The sequence below is a fragment of the Elgaria multicarinata genome, chromosome 1 (assembly GCF_023053635.1).
Source record: "Elgaria multicarinata webbii isolate HBS135686 ecotype San Diego chromosome 1, rElgMul1.1.pri, whole genome shotgun sequence".
Lineage (NCBI taxonomy): Eukaryota > Metazoa > Chordata > Lepidosauria > Squamata > Anguidae > Elgaria > Elgaria multicarinata.
The window spans coordinates 51,169,267-51,185,679 of NC_086171.1; the positions used below are offsets into that span (position 1 = coordinate 51,169,267).

The window sequence follows — 16,413 nt, forward strand, 5'->3', positions numbered from 1 at the left end:
CAAGGAGGAGCAGCGGCCCCGCCCCTCCACTGCGCGCAGTGAGTAGCGTGGGAAGATGGGGGGGGTATTGGGGTCCACTCCCAAGCCCCTCCCTCTCTCCCTCTTCATGCTGCGTCAATCCCGTATTTTGTTATTATTGGATGGCAAGGGACATGCCCTCTGGAGCATCTAGATAATTTTAGACTCTGGACTTAACATCTTATGGGCTGTAATCTGCAAAGGCTTATATCGTAATAAGTCAGTGATTTGTTAAAGGTGGCACAAGGGTCTTCACTATTTTGGGGTGAGCACTGTACATTCTCAAGGGCCCCTCAGAGAAATATCACACACTGTACCTGCTGAGGGACACCTCTGGAAAAAATCACATACTGTACATGCTGGGGGGGGGGGAGGGAATCACACACTGTACATGCTCAGGGATACTCTTCCCCTTCTTTTCAGATCATAGAATCATAGAATAGCAGAGTTGGAAGGGGCCTACAAGGCCATCGAGTCCAACCCCCTGCTCAATGCAGGAATCCACCCTAAAGCATCCCTGACAGATGGTTGTCCAGCTGCCTCTTGAAGGCCTCTAGTGTGGGAGAGCCCACAACCTCCATATGTAACTGATTCCATTGTCGTACTGCTCTAACAGTCAGGAAGTTTTTCCTGATGTCCAGCTGGAATCTGGCTTCCTTTAACTTGAGCCCATTATTCCGTGTCCTGCACTCTGGGAGGATCGAGAAGAGATCCTGGCCGTCCTCTGTGTGACAACCTTTTAAGCATTTGAAGAGTGCTATCATGTCTCCCCTCAATCTTCTCTTCTCCAGGCTAAACATGCCCAGTTCTTTCAGTCTCTCTTCATAGGTCTTTGTTTCCAGACCCCTGATCTTCCTGGTTGCCCTCCTCTGAACATGCTCCAGCTTGTCTGCGTCCTTCTTGAATTGTGGAGCCTAGAACTGGATGCAATACTCTAAGGCCTAACCAGGGCCGAATAGAGAGGAACCAGTACCTCACATGATTTGGAAGCTATACTTCTATTAATGCAGCCAAAATAGCATTGCTTCAGTTGTGAAGCAGGCAACATTTCTCTTCCTAAACACCATTGCATGCTTTACAATTGCTTCTTCATTCTTGATTTGTTAGAACAACAACTATTTGTCAATCCTGAGTTTAAAAAGAAATACTCTGAGCATGTGCAGTTTTGCAGTTCAAACTCACATCATAGCACCATCATGACTACAGGAATAAAATGGAGTTTGCTTCTGTGACTCTAATGCTCTTGTCACCAGCTGCTTCCAGGGTGCTCATTTGTGAAGGGTGGGAAGATGTTGTGGGCTCCTGGACTTTACCACCTACTGTTCCCCTTGGAAAGTAGTCCAGGCAAAGCCACAGAATCCGTTTTTGGTGTCAGATTTAGCACTGAAGCTTGTGAACCAAAAGGGTCTCTGAGCATGTACCATGTGTGATCTTTCCCACACACACACACACATACAAAGAAAAGGTTAAGACCCTTGGGGCATTTTTAATAAATCACTGATTCATTGTTATAATAAATTTTTGTGGATTAGAGCCCGCATCAGTCAGATGGATGTACTATTCTTCTTATTCATATCCTTGGTTGTCAGATTAAATAAAATTGTGTGTGTGAATAAGACAAATATTTTGGGGGGCAACCTTATGGGACCAAAAGGCCATGAAAGGTAAAAGGCCAATGTCCCTGTTTGGGACATGCTGGGAATTGTCAGAGGGTTTCTTTTGTAAGCATGCAAAGGATTGTGCTCTTAAACATAAAGTGAGTGCTTCAGCAATCACTACCAGTGCTTTTCACTGGTAGTGCAAATCCTGTCTCAAGAGTCTCCGCTCCACACCCCTAGCCCACTGCTTCTAATTTAGTGGGCAGGGTTGTATGGGTGAAGAGGTACAATTGGATCAGTGCAGTCTTCTTTTGGAGGGTCTAGCACAGTGTCCAGCATATAGATTTATCGTGGCCAGTACATTTGTGTTTACTTCTTAAACTTTTGGCCACTGATTTCTAAATCAGCACCTCTATAATTGTCTCTTTTTCTTTAGAGAGAACCTGCTAGTGGAATGTTATCATTTTAGAATGTGTAAATAATCAAGGAGGCTAGCAGTAATACATGGCTGTTACAAGCCACTCTGTTTTCAGTTCCTCCCTTTTTCCTACAGAAATAGGTACTGGAAGAAATTGGATTCTGTGACCAACATCTAAAAGAGCCACTCAGCTAGTTTTGTGCACCCAAGTGGTTTGGTGTGGAGCAGCTTCCCCACCTCCACCCCTAATGCTTCATGGCAAACCACTTTTGAAATTGAAGGGTATCAAAAGTGATCTGTCATATGGTATGTTGATGTGCAATTAAAAGAGAAAAAGCTGAAAAATCCTACTAGGTGAGCACAACGTCTTGGGCCAACTTGAAATAGTGCTTTCAATTTCCAAACTGTATATTTAAACACCTGAATTATACAGTATATGCTGTGTTTATTTCTTCCCCACCCCCACAACCCAGTATTTCTTTCTCCAGTTGCTGAAGTTCTCTATTGACATTGTCCCTTACATTTGTTTTCCCTTTAAAGACACAATGTGTTAATCCTGATGCCTTGATGTTATACAATGCCTGATCAACACAAGAAGGTGAAGACCACAGAAAAGGCAACAGACACCAAACCTCAAGGGTACAGTGATTTTCCACTAAATGTCAGCAATGACTGTTTGGAATTTGTACCAGCTGCCGAACAGAATAGTTTAATCTGAAATGCTATGTGTGTACATGGTAACTGTTACTCTGGTCAACAAGTTTATTCAGACCTTTTCACTTTGACAGAAACAATTAGAAGCCTATATAAATATAGGGGGACAAAGAGTAGGCTGCCGAGGCAATACCATAAAGTATCTTTCCTATAGAAAGGTTAACATGAATATGATTTAATTTACATTATATGCTGATGAAAGAAGGTGGTGTAATGTTTTGTTAATAGGCATATAATTTACGTTTTCTCCTAGGGATTACACTGATCTTAAAAGGCTTCTGGCACTTCTAAATGTCCAATCAAGCAAGCAACAGGTATTTTTCCATAGCCGGTATTTGAGCCAACAGTTTGTAAATGTGGGCTATAATTATTAGTTCACTTAACTAGTATTCAAAATTATTTTTTGTACAATGAACGTCATCGTTACTTAACATGTTGTGGCTTTAAATGTATGTAGAAATCCCCTTTAGAATTGGACAGAGGGACCCTACGGAGACTTGTTTTATGTTTATGTTCTGCACAGGGTTGTTGTTTTGTTAGTTTTTTGCATGGTATTTTGTTCTGCTTTGTCAGCATCTGTGAGTGAGAAGTTTCAGGGTCATTTAAAAGCTTAATAACATTGTCCCCTTCCATCTCTGTCTTGTGTTTCCTCATGAAGCACTTCCTATTTTCAGCCGAAAAGGTTACATTATAACATTTTGAAAAGATGTGAAAGATCCATAAGCAGTTCTTAGACTACCATCTGATCTGGGCTAGGGTACTGCCCAGCTGAGACTAAAATGGCTTTGTTAGATCTTTGTGCATGTATACAGATAAATAGATAAGTGAGAGACAGACAGAACATGTAAGGTGGAAGAAGTGTTTTATCTTGTGCAAAGTTCAGATCTCTCTTTGGCCATCGCTAGACCTAAGGTTTATCCCTGGATCGTCCAGGGGTCAAACCTGTTCACCTAGGTGACACACAGGGAATCCAGTGCTCAGGCAGGGGCGAACCCTGGATGATCCCAGGATAAACCTTAGGTCTAGCTGTGGCCTTTATATCTTCCCACCCATTACAAATTTAGGGTAAGTATAGAAAGACAACATTATTAAGTTGAATGATGCCATTGCTGAAGCAGTTTATGCCATTTAACAAAGTACATTTCTACAGAAACAGCTGGTGCTCTCTCAATACATCTCTTTGGTTTAGTACCCTCTAAAACAGGTTTAACAGACATAGAGCAGCTATGGGAATGTTTTCCCATTTTTTCCAAGAACCATTTCTCTTCCCACCCCCCAACCTTAAAAATATATTTTTTGGGCAACACTGAAAGCCCTCTGCTAATGAAACATTTTCTCTTTTGGAATGAGTGAAATGCTTTTTAAGACAAGATAAGCTGCATCTTGCTTGCACAAAACTAAGTCTGCAACCATATACATGCTTATCTAGGAATAAGTCCCTTTATACCCATTGGGGCTTCCTTCTGAGTAAACACATATAGGATTGCACCGTAAGGCATTTATACATTTGAAACTGCAATCTTATACCTGCTTAGCTGGGAGTAAGCTCTACTAAACAGCCTGGGCCTTACTTCTGAGTAAAATTGCAAAAGATTGCTCTGTATTCTCTGAATTGTGCTTTTTCATAAAATGCTGAACAGGACAATTTCATATGCCAACAAGTTATAAAGTGTGCTTTTTATGTTATTAGAGCAGTAAATAAGTTTAGGTTTGATAAAAAAAAAATGGCATAAAATTTTGTATTTTATATCTGTAACTTCTGCAGAGTAAATGCTTTCTGTGGGTAGTATCCAATGGTGTCATTCCGCAAACACAAATAATGCTAGCGGAGCTCTGCCAAAACTTTCCGTTGTGCAATCATAATACACAATGGCTGCGTGTGCATAACACACAATTGTTTGTTCAGCTACACTTGCTCAAATGTAACTTTAGTTGGATTCTCCTCTTGCGCATAGTTTGGAATCTAATTTTTGCTAACTGAATGACACAGCTGGATACTGCCCTATGTCAGGAAGGCTATTTAAGAACTCTCCTCAGTTTCTGTTCTGATTTTTCTGGAGATTTCCCGAGAAGTAAAGATGCAAGATTCTTACTTCTCACAGGGAGGACAATCCTGCTAAACAGGCCTTGCTGCTCAGAGCTCTGTCTCATCTTTACCCAGCCACCATTTGGAGAATGACCAATGAATCTTCATGTCCTTTTCTCTTCAATACTCAAGCTAGATCACTTCAGGTGCAGAGTGGCTTTAAAACTGCTATGAATATTGTCTTTCTTGCTCTTTATTATCTAAGCTTAAGTTTTAAGTTACCTGGGGTCCTAGTAACAATCACTGATATTCATCTGGCCTTGTTAATTACTTTATGTCATTTGCCTTCCATTAAATCTCCTTTCCATTTGCAGCTGCCAGCCCTTAACTTTGAAAGTGCTAATAATAGCATGACCAAGTCTGAGCAATACCCCAGCAACCCTTGTGGAGAGAGATGTAGAGGTCATTGGCAAGAGTCAACTGAAGCTGTCGAACTTGAACACTTTAGGTATAGTGCACTGAAGATAACTAAAATGTTTAGTATTTGCATGGATCCAGTCCAAATACTGCCATGCAATATTTTTTTTCCTTTTACTGTCGAGCATGTTCAGGAACTTAGTAGGATAGTAAAGAATTCCTAAGCCTAACTATACATATTCCTGGCTTTTGGGCTTTAAGGCATAAATTCAGACTTATTGATCTTATTGTATCTTATATATTTAAAACTCCTGCCTTTTGAGCCAGCCTTTACATCTGGTGTTCATGTATCACTGTGGACAGCAGATGGAAGTCCAGAGGTCTCGTCTGGTGTGGGTGTGGGCAGAGTGGTGGTTAGGTGTCCCTTCAGGTAGCACAACAGTAGTGTGCTGGAACTTGATTTAATCAGGGAGAGATGTTTCCTCTTACCTCCTCCAAGATTAACTTGACTGAAGAGTGCACATTCTGCTCCCAGGATACCTGCCATTAGGCATAAATGAAAGGAGAGCACCTCTCCTTCAGCTATGATTTGAGGCATTTTTCCAGTCCACTGCATGGGCAAGGAAGTAGCAGATGTGATGTCACCTTTACTTGCTCTGCAGCAGCGTTGGACTAGAATTGTAAGTAAACATGGGCTTGGTAGGAAAGCCTTCCATCTACCGGTGGCTAGCCATAAGTCATCCTGAGGTCAAAGCATATCCATATTGTTTTACCTCAGGTTGGCTCAGAGACAATTGTAGTTCATTTTCTGGTGGACACTCCCAGCATGTCTATGCCAGTTCTTCAAGTAAACAGAGGGCAGTAGTGGCAGCTGCAACATCAGAGAAGAGGGAAGGACTTTCCCTGGTATTTCCTCTGGGGGCTGACCAGTGAGTCCATGGCTGAGTATTGTGATTCCAAGCCCTCCTGCTGATGCGAGACAATAAAGATATCTGCTGTGTAATCCGCAAAGCTTTATTCAATAAATAAACATCTCTTCACACCTGAAGGGAGTGTGAATGCTAGGAGCTATCCTCTAAACCTAATTTAGCTAACAAATCTAGGCAGTTGCCTTTAACTGAAATAGGACTGTTACCTACAATCCAACAGAGCTTTATTATTATTATTATTATTATTATTATTATTATTATTATTATTATTATTATTTATTTATATAGCACCATCAATGTACATGGTGCTGTACAGATTATACACAGTAAATAGCAAGACCCTGCCGCATAGGCTTACAATCTAATAAAGTTGCAGTAAACAATAAGGAGGGAAAGGGAATGCAAACAGGCACAGGGAAGTATAAGTAGGGTGAAGCTAACAGTATAGAGTCAGAGCTTTAGCTCAAGGAGGGTCTTTCAAGAGGGGCCTTTCACCTCCCATCTCTCAAATCCACCCTCTTGACCCTGTGGTGGACTCTGGCATTTGTCAACTCTGATGTCCCTGAGCCTGGATGCCCAGGTTTCGGTGGTGGCCAGGAGTGCATTTGCACAGTTAAAGCTAGTGCGCCAACTGCACCCGTTCCTTGAGATGTTGGACTTGGCCATGGTGACACATGCCTTAGTTATATCCCATTTGGGTTACTGTAATGTGCTCTACGCGGTGCTGCCTTTGAAGAGTGTTTGGAAACTTCAGCTGGTTCAAAGAGCTGCAGCCAGATTGTTGACCGGGGCTGGTTATACGGAACATACAACTCCCCAGTTAAAAACAGCTTCACTGGCTTCTGGTCTGTTTCCAGGCACAATTCAAAGTGTTGCCCCAAAATTTTCACCTATAAAGCCCTCTACAGCTCAGGTCCAGGTTATCTGAAAGACCGTATTCTCCCATATGAGCCTGCCTGTGCTCTGAGATTTTCTGGGGAGGCCTTTCTTTCAATCTCACCAACATCCCTGGCACGCCTGATGGGTACGTGGGAGAGGGTCTTCTTGGTGGCTGCTCCAAGGCTATGGAACTCCCTTCCCAGGGAGGCTAGGCTTGCTCCCTCTGTGCTAGTTTCGGAGGCAGTCAGAAACTTTTTTGTTTCAGCAGGCTTTTGGAACTACACTGGACCTGTGTTAATGTATAGGATCCCCCCCTTATTCTGTTACAGTTTTAAAAATATTTTATACATGTTTTTAATTTTACTGTAGGTTTCATTCTATTTTAACTTTTGTAATTTATATTTATGTTTTAATTGTACATGTTTTAATCTCGTAACCCGCCTTGAGTCCCACTACTGGGAAAAAGGCGGGATATAAAAAAATTAATAATAATAATAATAATAATAATAATAATAATAATAATAATGTTCCCTCCCCCTCAGACAGAGCCTGAGTTCTCAGGAGGGTGGTGGTGGAATGGTCTCTGAGCCATCTGCATTTTCTGTGATAAACTCGTGGGAAGTTTCATCCTTGACTCCTGAAGACTCTTGGAGAATCTCCTCCCCAGCTTACTGTGGTGGCTAGTAAATTCCTGGTTCTTCTTCTAATTCTGAGTCCAATTAATCCTCCCCCCGCCCCCGAAACCCCTTCCCCCATACTTGGGAGAACAGGCCTGATCTTGGCACTGAGCAGCATGAACATAGTTCTCTCTGTTTTTAATCCGGCCCTCTGAGCATTGGAATGCATTGACTGGAGCCTAGTAATCTTTATAATCCTAATACTTGCATTAGCCGTAGGTCACTTAGGTAGACGTTTGCAATGTGCTTCTTTTCTGAATAAAGGGACATCTCTACTATTTCATCATTGTGAACAGAAGTGTTTGTGCCTTTTGCATTACTGCATTTGCCTTTTGTCCCTTTAGTATGAATTACAAGAATGAGAGAAATTTTAGCCAACATCCACAGCACATGTTGTTTCAAGATATCTTCACAGCTTTAGTTAAGAACCAGCTTATTTGCAGGTATGACATATTGGTGATATATGTAGTTTGTTGAATGGGAACTGTTGTTCTCACAAAAGGTTAGATTTTTCAAATGGTTGTAGACCTTAACACTGGGAATATTTTTCATATCCATAGATTTTCATAATTTGATATAGCCTTAACTTGGGTGCTTTGCGCCCCAAACGGACATTTTCCCATTCTTCTATTCTAATCAGTCTCCAATCCAGAGGAGAAAGATCTAGATCTGGGAAGGTAACATTTCAGCTATCATTTTTCCAAACTGTATCCTTTTAAAATACCTTTAAACACTGGGTTTTTATTTAAAATAAATGTTAATTTCTGTTTTGTTTATGACCTGCATCCTATTCATATCCCAGCTGCACCAAGAGCTGTAGGATTAACAACACAATCATATATTTGTCTAATCAGGAGTAAGTTCCATTGGGCTCAACGGACTTACTCCCAGGTAAGTGAGTATTGGATTGCAGCTGAAGTTGTGACTAATCATAGGTGTTGGATCACAGAACCTCATTTTTACAGTGATGCAAAGAAGACATTCTTATCATACAAATGCATTACATTGACTGTAACGTTGTGGGAAACTGCGAAACAATACCTCAGATGCTTGTTCTCTGAGAAAGGACAATGGGTTGGATCAAGATTTAAGTTCATGCATCTGGGCTAGCAGAAGCGGACTTCCCTGTCTCCTCCTCCTTGCATCAGCCCTTCCAGCCTCTGAAAATGTTACACTGGAGGTCAGAAGATCCTACTGAATAGGGTAGGCTATGGTGCAGGTAGAAGGGGAGATCTCTGGAGATTGGGCAGAGGCACCTTCTGCAAGCAGAGCTCTGCACGTGAAAGGAGTCCCTCCACCCAATTTTCAGGAATGTATATGTTATATCTAAAATATATTTGGGGGATATGCAAGCTCTTTGTTTTAATAACTTAAAAGGAACCCCAGGGACAAATCTGTGAACTTCTGCTCCAGAAATTCATCAGAGATTTTTTTTAACTCAACTGTCATTGTATATGAGAAATGCCATCTTGTGAAAGCCCGTAGATTCTGCTTCAAAGGAATGCCCTTGAGATCTGAGGTGTAAAGAACTTTTCTCACAAACTGCTTCCCACATTCCTCTTCCCTCCTCCTCGTAGGCAGCTGTAGGACATGAATCCCTAGTGTGTGAATGGCCCGATGCCAGTCTGAGAGATCCAGTACTTTTGACAGCACACTCTGCCTATTAGTGGTTTGCAGAGAGGTGGTGGTTTAAAATAAAATCTGAATTCAATACTCATGCATCAAAGCTTACATTTATAATTTCTTAAAGCTGATTTTGGTAACTCTGTCATGGAAAAGGCCAGGGTTCAAAGTATGGTTAAAGTAGTTCTGTGAACCCAAGGGGAATTTCAGCTTGGTTTTCTCAAGTCCACATAGCTTCTGAAACTGTGGTGCTTGTCAAGAACAGTCTGTGATGTGGCACAAGCAAGTACAAGCTCTTTACGGGAGCCTAATTTGCTCCTTGGATCCCAGCCATCAAATTAAAGGCCACTTTTCTATGTAAAGTAAGAGCCATGGGGCAATTTTTTTGAAAGGACATCCATCATGAACATGGAGCAATAGATCATGTACCATATTTATTTTTATGCCCTTGATACTGTACCTTACAGAAGAGTCTTGCTGGATCAGGCCAAAGGCCCATCTAGTCCAGTATTCTGTTCCTATAGAGGTCAACTACATGCCTCTGGAAAGCCTCAAGCTTGGGATGAGAATAATAGCCCTCCACTGCTGTAGCCCACCAACATCTGGCCTTCAGAGCTATACTTGCTATTTAGCTATCATGGCCAGTAGCTGTAGACAAACAGATCCCTCATTTGTCTAATGTCCATTTCAGCACCTCTAAACAACGAATGGGTTGAGGGGATCAGACAGGACATCACTACACTATGTGGCAGTCAGTTCCAGAAATTAATTATACATTGTGTGGCAGAAGTTCATTTTTGTCAGTCCTGAATCTGTTGCCAATCAGATCCATTGGGTAAGGTATAGTATTCTCTCTGTGTGTGTGTGTGTGTGTGTGTGTGTGTGTGTGTGTGTGTGTGAGAGAGAGAGAGAGAGAGAGAGAGAGAGAGAGAGAGAGAGAGAGAGAGAGAGAGAGAGAGAATGAATTCCCTTTTCTTTACACCATCCATAATTTTCTGTTTGGGAGAAATAGTACTTCAGCTCCTTTATTATTTTGGTTGCTTTCCATCTCTAGAATATTGTTTTGGATCCATACTTAGTCATACTTCAAGTAGTTCCATTGAATCAATGGGTCTTAAAAAATAATCATAACTAACTTAAAATTTCAGCGGGTCTACTTTAGGTATGACTGGAACCAAACCATGGCTATATATAATCTGCTTTTATTATATATTGTTTATCAGCAATATTCGTATACCACTTCTCACTTGAAACAAATCTTGAATGTAGATAGATTGCTTGAATTTCTAAGAACATACTCTAGACATCATGTTATCATTTAGAGTTAAATGAAGTTAACATTGATTATATATAAATCAATTTATATCAGTCCTTTTCTCTACGTGACTGAAATCAGTTCACCCTGGAATCTAGTCCCATTATATGAAGAAAGGCAACTCTGATGGGAACCTGGAAAAGAGCCATTGGGCCTGATGACGTTTTGGTCCATTGAGATTGCTCCAAATAACTTGGTTCTTAGGAGTCTACTTGCATACACTGCAGCACAGACTTTATTTTTATCATACTATTTTTAGCCATTGGCTTGATTCCCAGTATGGAACTGAACTGTCACATTAATCAACCATGCCTGGGAGGGAATGAGAGTGGTGAAAATATAAACAAATTGTATGTGTTGTATTCGTGCAGATGCATTTCCACATATCCTTATGAAGGTTCATCTATAGTAAAGAACAAAGTGCCTTGTTAAGCTTTTGTAAATGGAAAAACACATGGAGGGAAAAATACAACTGAACTTCCATACATGTGGGAGCTTTGCATACATTCTGCATTTACTTTCACCTTATATTGGTATGAAATCTCAAAACTATAATATTGAAATTGAACCTAGGAAAGTATTTAAATGCACATGTCTCAGTTGTTGTTAGTGGAGCTACACTTTAGCCTAAGGTTGAGTGCAGTCGAAAGAAAGCTATATGTGCTTGATTAATACTGAAATCATTGGGATTTAAATGGCCAATTGTTCATTTCGATGTTATTCTCTTGCCTGCCATTTGCCCAAATACCGAAACTTAAAAAAAAGAATTTCTGGCTAGTGGAGTTTCTCAGTGGAATTACTCAGTAGAAAATTAATAATGCATTATTTTAATCTGTTGCAGGGAATGGGTTAACCGAGCTACATCTATCCACTTTCTGAGAGTTTTAATTTGTGTAAGATTGCTAATGAGGGATCCGTGCTATCAGGTTGGTTTTTCTACGATTTCCACTGCAAAATATAGCACTGTTTCTGATAGCAGCCCTGTAACTGTCTGGTTAGAAATTAAACCGCTGTACTTTAGTAGAACTTCTCTGATGGACATCAAACTAACAACATTGCATGCATCATTTGCCAAGTCCAATTAGTCAACCCCCATCCTAATTAATGGCTTGCTAGTATAGTGTGGGTTGGGCTGCTTGCTGATTTATTGGGGCTGTGCAATCTTAAGCACACTTTTTATGAAGTGAGTTGTTCAGTATGTATGATGTAAGTATGATTAAGATTGGTCCAATTCTTTTCGTTCATTTAAAGTAGCTGGATCTTTTCAAAACTGCTGAACCTAGAGTGGACTGAAGCTGGGGGTGATAGGTTGCCAGGAATCTTTTGAACATTTGATATACTTAGGGCAAAATCCTAAGCATGTTTAGACAGAAGGAAGTCCTACAATTACCACCATTCGCCAACCCTTAGTCTGTCTGTTTTCCTTCTTTTATAGGTTGCTCTCCACAAGCTGGGTGGGATTGACAGTTTAGCACAGGTAAAGTTCTTTATCTTGTCCAGAATGTTTTGCACATTAATGTAAGACTTGTAAAGGCAGGAACTGAAGTTACTATAAAACAGATCACTAGTTTGAAGAGAAAGCGATACGATACACATTCGATATTTTCCATTTCCAAGGACCATAAAACAACGCTTGATGCAGTTCAACTGAATTGCAACAGTGACAGCCCTTTGTAATTTGATTAAACTATTAAGTGGCTTGCTTCAGTGAAAAGGGCATGTCTCTTGGCAATAGATCAGACTTCTAATCTGCTGGGCAGGGCCATCTGGCTTGTAATTTACAGCCAGACATCTCTTGGCCAAAATGAGAAATGAAGTACACATTTTGAGTACATTAGACACAGTTGTTAACACAAGCTTACTTTATTCAGTGCTGCTTGTGTGTGTCACTGAATAACTCTGACTTCTTTTTTATATATATTTGACATGACTATTTTTATGTATACTGGGTTAGATCCAGGTTTAGGTATTTGCAATTGGGCTGAAGCAGATTTTCCCATCCAATCCTCCCCATAGCAGCCCCTCCACCCTCCTGGGGTGAACTGTTGTACAGGAAGGGGGGATCCCCAAAAATTGGGCAGGCATATTCTGTGAGCAGAGCCCTTTTGCCCATGGAAGGCAGATCCTAGATCCAACCCACTCTTCATGTTAATAACAAAACCAATACACTTTGGTATCAGTAAGGTGCTACTAAGAACAACAAAAAAGTCACAAAATGGTGAGCAAGCGTTTGACTTTGTGTGAAGTTAAGCAAAAAGGGAAGGGAAAGAGAAAAGCATGTGCATGGTGAAGAAGTCCCAATTTGAAGGTTTTCCCATATACCTACCAGCAGCATCTTTTTCCCTCCTCTCTTTTTAAATCAATCAATCAGTCAATCAATCAAATTATTTAGCCTGAATAATTCTGGTGAATTTGAAAGCTTTGCTCAGTACTTTGTGAAATCCTATTATAGCAATGGCACAGAATCTTGCCACCCACCCTCGCTCACCAGTTGTTGGATTCCCATTAGCCTCAGCCAGCAGGGATGATGAAATCTGTAGTTCAACAATGTCTGAAGGCAGAGACTACCCACCACTGCATTTAAAGAAATACCCTACTATTAGACTTTTTAATGGAGAAATATGGCTACCTATAATTTTAACATACATAAGCTAAGGGGAAGATACTATATCTGAACTGGTAGTAACTCCATTTTTACACAGTTAAAGATATTACTACTGCTACTATAATGTGCTTTGTGTTAGATAAAAGAGATGGAGCACTTTCTTATAGTTTTTGAGTCGCAGCCCTTCCCCATTTGAGTAGCATGTGTCTGAGAATCCATAGTGTACTGGAACCTACAACTTATTGTACAACAAGTGATTCTGTAATTACTTCTGTGTGTTTTCATAATAGTATAATTTGATAATTTGGTAAATTGTGATACAAGCTTGCCATCTACTGGTCATACTTATGTATTTTATTTAGATCTGTATAACTTTCCAATATAATAACACTTTTCAATGGTTTCCTATTTCCAGTATATGGAAACAGTAGCAAATGACTATCTTGGCTATGAAGAAGAACAACATAATGTAGATAAATTGGTCAACATGACATGTAAGTTTTGGTTGATCCCCATACTGATTATATCCCTTCTGTGACTAGCAGGTGAAGTGTACATGAAAAATACTTGAAGTGCATATCAAAATGTTCCACAGTTGTTATATTATACATTTGCTGTCACAAATGAAGTAACAATGAATAAGCAAACTAGACTGCAGCTCTTATTTTAGTATATGTGTAATTTTGAATTTCAAGGCTTTCTGACATTTTCGGTTATTTGACTGTAAATTTTAAATCATGTCACAGAATCTACTAACTTCTGAATACAAGCTATTTACGATGTATGCTATATTTTGTTTTAATAAGTTAAAATAATAAAATAATAACTCTTTCTGAGAGGCATGTGATTTATTCAGTTTTCTCTACTCCATAGATATTTTTCAGAAACTATCAGCTGTTAAAGACCAAAGGGAATGGGTTACTGCCAGTGGAGCACACAAGGTAACTTAACTAGAATTGTAATTAATCTTAATTTGTAATGGTTCTTTTGTGCTCTTCAAAATGAATTTTAAAATATTACAGAATTACCTCCGATCAGAACATTGCTGTACAATTTAAATTATGGTTAGGGCTGAAAGTGATTAACTAATTAATTGGTAGGTTAGCCAAGATAGTGCATTTTATATGATCTTGAAACAGTGAGTGGTTTTTCTGTTTTATTAACTTATTCAAACTACAGCATTGTAATGAGTTAATAATGAACTGCTGGACGATTAAAAACATCATCTCAAACCAGGGATTTGGTCCGGGATCTGCCTTCCTTTGATGGAAGAGCCCCACTCACGGAAGATGCCTTTTGTCCGTCTTTCAGGGATCCTCCCTTCTCCCTGCACTATAGCTCACTCCATTCACTAGGGTCTCCCCAAACTTTGTGTAGCATTTTCAAGGGGCTGGAGGGGCTGCCATGAAGTGTGGAAAAATCCACTTCTGCCAGCCAATTTGCATGCTCCTAAGTTTGGGTCCAGTCCCTAGTCTGAAAAAAGCATAGAAAGATAACATAAAAAATGTGGGTCTTGCGTGATTTGACAACACCATTGTCTGGAATCTCAGTACAAAGGATGGCAACTCCAGAGAAAAGGGCTAGTGTAAAACCAAGGTTGATATGGATTTACTACAAACCAGTCTATGATGGAGCCTTTTGGAGGCTCTGAAGTTATAACTCAATTCACACTAACAGCAGAGACGTGGGAGGCATTGTTTGTGGCTGCTTCCAATATGCTCTATGTTGGTTTGTGTGTAAGAACCACATACATAGGACTGGTTGTATAGTTCCTACCCATGCAGTTCCTCTAGCCAAACAAACCCAAAATGATATCAGAAGAAGCCATTTTTGTGAACCGCCCAGGGAGCTTCAGCTATTGGGCAGTATAAAAATGCAATAAATAAATAAATGGGGAAAGCAGCTCTCAGACTACAGCAGGGTAAAGTGTGAACTGATAGGCACTGTTCATTGTTACCTATGTTCATGGGAGACATGTCCTTGACTCCTTCTGATCTGGGGCAAATAAGTAAAACGGTAAAATGATTTGTGTTTACAATTTTAAATGCCACACTTAGTTGCCAGAACAGTTTTTGATATTTATTATTCAATGTAAAAGTATGCTAAATTCTGTGTTCTATAGCTAAACAATTGCTTGGCTGCCTTTATCTTTTTGCAGACTTTGATCAATTTACTTGGAGCTAGAGAAAATACTGTACTGCTAGGTGCCTTGCTTGCTCTCACTAGCTTAGCAGAAAGGTAAGTTTTAGTCTGTTATGCTTTGGTTTGCCCCTTTGAATTTTTCTTGTGGATAAATGGAGCAAAACTTGGTAATCCAGCTTCATTCTCCCATTCCTGAAAACATGAAGGCATATGCTATTCTTGCATTTCTATTTTCCATTCAGTCAACCATTGAAGCTTCCTCGGGTTGCACATGACTATCGTGATTGCAGTGTAAAAAGTGTTCAAGGGCTAGAATTATAATCTGTCCCTCATTTTGTATGGGAAAAAAATCAAAATGCTTCCATTTATTTGCTTGGCTTTTGCAATACTTGACTCTCTATGAGCTTTCCAGGGTAAATTCTCTTCATGGAGAATACACTAAACTTAGGTACCTGTTCTATTATATCATTGCTTGGTTATCTTAAGATTTCCTCCTACAGTATGATGTGAAGCTTTTAAGAAATTTCTTCAGGCTTAGGTGTGTTTGAGATACCAATGCTAAGTTGATAGAGGTTGTTGGAAATCACAGTAGTGATCCATTTAATTTTGCTTCTTTACAACATTAAAGGAATTCTCATACTCATATTGCTGTCTTAAACGCCATTCCTTCTCCATTTCAGCTCAGGCTGTCAGCTTCTGGTGTTCCAATATTCCCCAATGGTTTTTCAACAACCTCAAATGATTCCAGCTGTCAAATTAGGCTCACTTTTCTGTTTTAGTTGCCTCAGTACCAGAATGCTTGCGTAATACAAAGGAAGGTCATGGTTCCTAGGAGCATTATTCTTTTGTATTTGTGTTGGATTTCTATAGTCTTTGAAAAACAGTTCAAGATGATAGCTTTAACATTTAAAGACTGGGCCCTAGGAGTGACCGAGAGTCCACTTTTAACCATAACACAGATTCACTGTATTTGAAAGACAAGATCATGTCTATTGCAGCTGCTCTAGAATTATACAACATATTTCTTCTGGCAGTTTTCAATTGAATAAAAA

General features: G+C 39.9%; 1 protein-coding gene across 1 annotated transcript in view; it reads left to right on the top strand.

The window, feature by feature from the left end:
* The window catches only part of NEK10 (NIMA related kinase 10), a 101,151-nt gene continuing 84,738 nt past the window's right edge, over nucleotides 1-16,413 (top strand). The window contains exons 1-10 of the mRNA XM_063128228.1: nucleotides 1-38; nucleotides 2,575-2,673; nucleotides 3,002-3,062; nucleotides 5,149-5,282; nucleotides 8,021-8,119; nucleotides 11,456-11,540; nucleotides 12,050-12,091; nucleotides 13,635-13,713; nucleotides 14,093-14,160; nucleotides 15,378-15,457. Of these exons, the coding sequence (XP_062984298.1) occupies nucleotides 2,612-2,673; nucleotides 3,002-3,062; nucleotides 5,149-5,282; nucleotides 8,021-8,119; nucleotides 11,456-11,540; nucleotides 12,050-12,091; nucleotides 13,635-13,713; nucleotides 14,093-14,160; nucleotides 15,378-15,457 (710 nt within the window). The 5' untranslated portion in view covers nucleotides 1-38; nucleotides 2,575-2,611. The remainder of the gene's footprint in view (nucleotides 39-2,574; nucleotides 2,674-3,001; nucleotides 3,063-5,148; nucleotides 5,283-8,020; nucleotides 8,120-11,455; nucleotides 11,541-12,049; nucleotides 12,092-13,634; nucleotides 13,714-14,092; nucleotides 14,161-15,377; nucleotides 15,458-16,413) is intronic.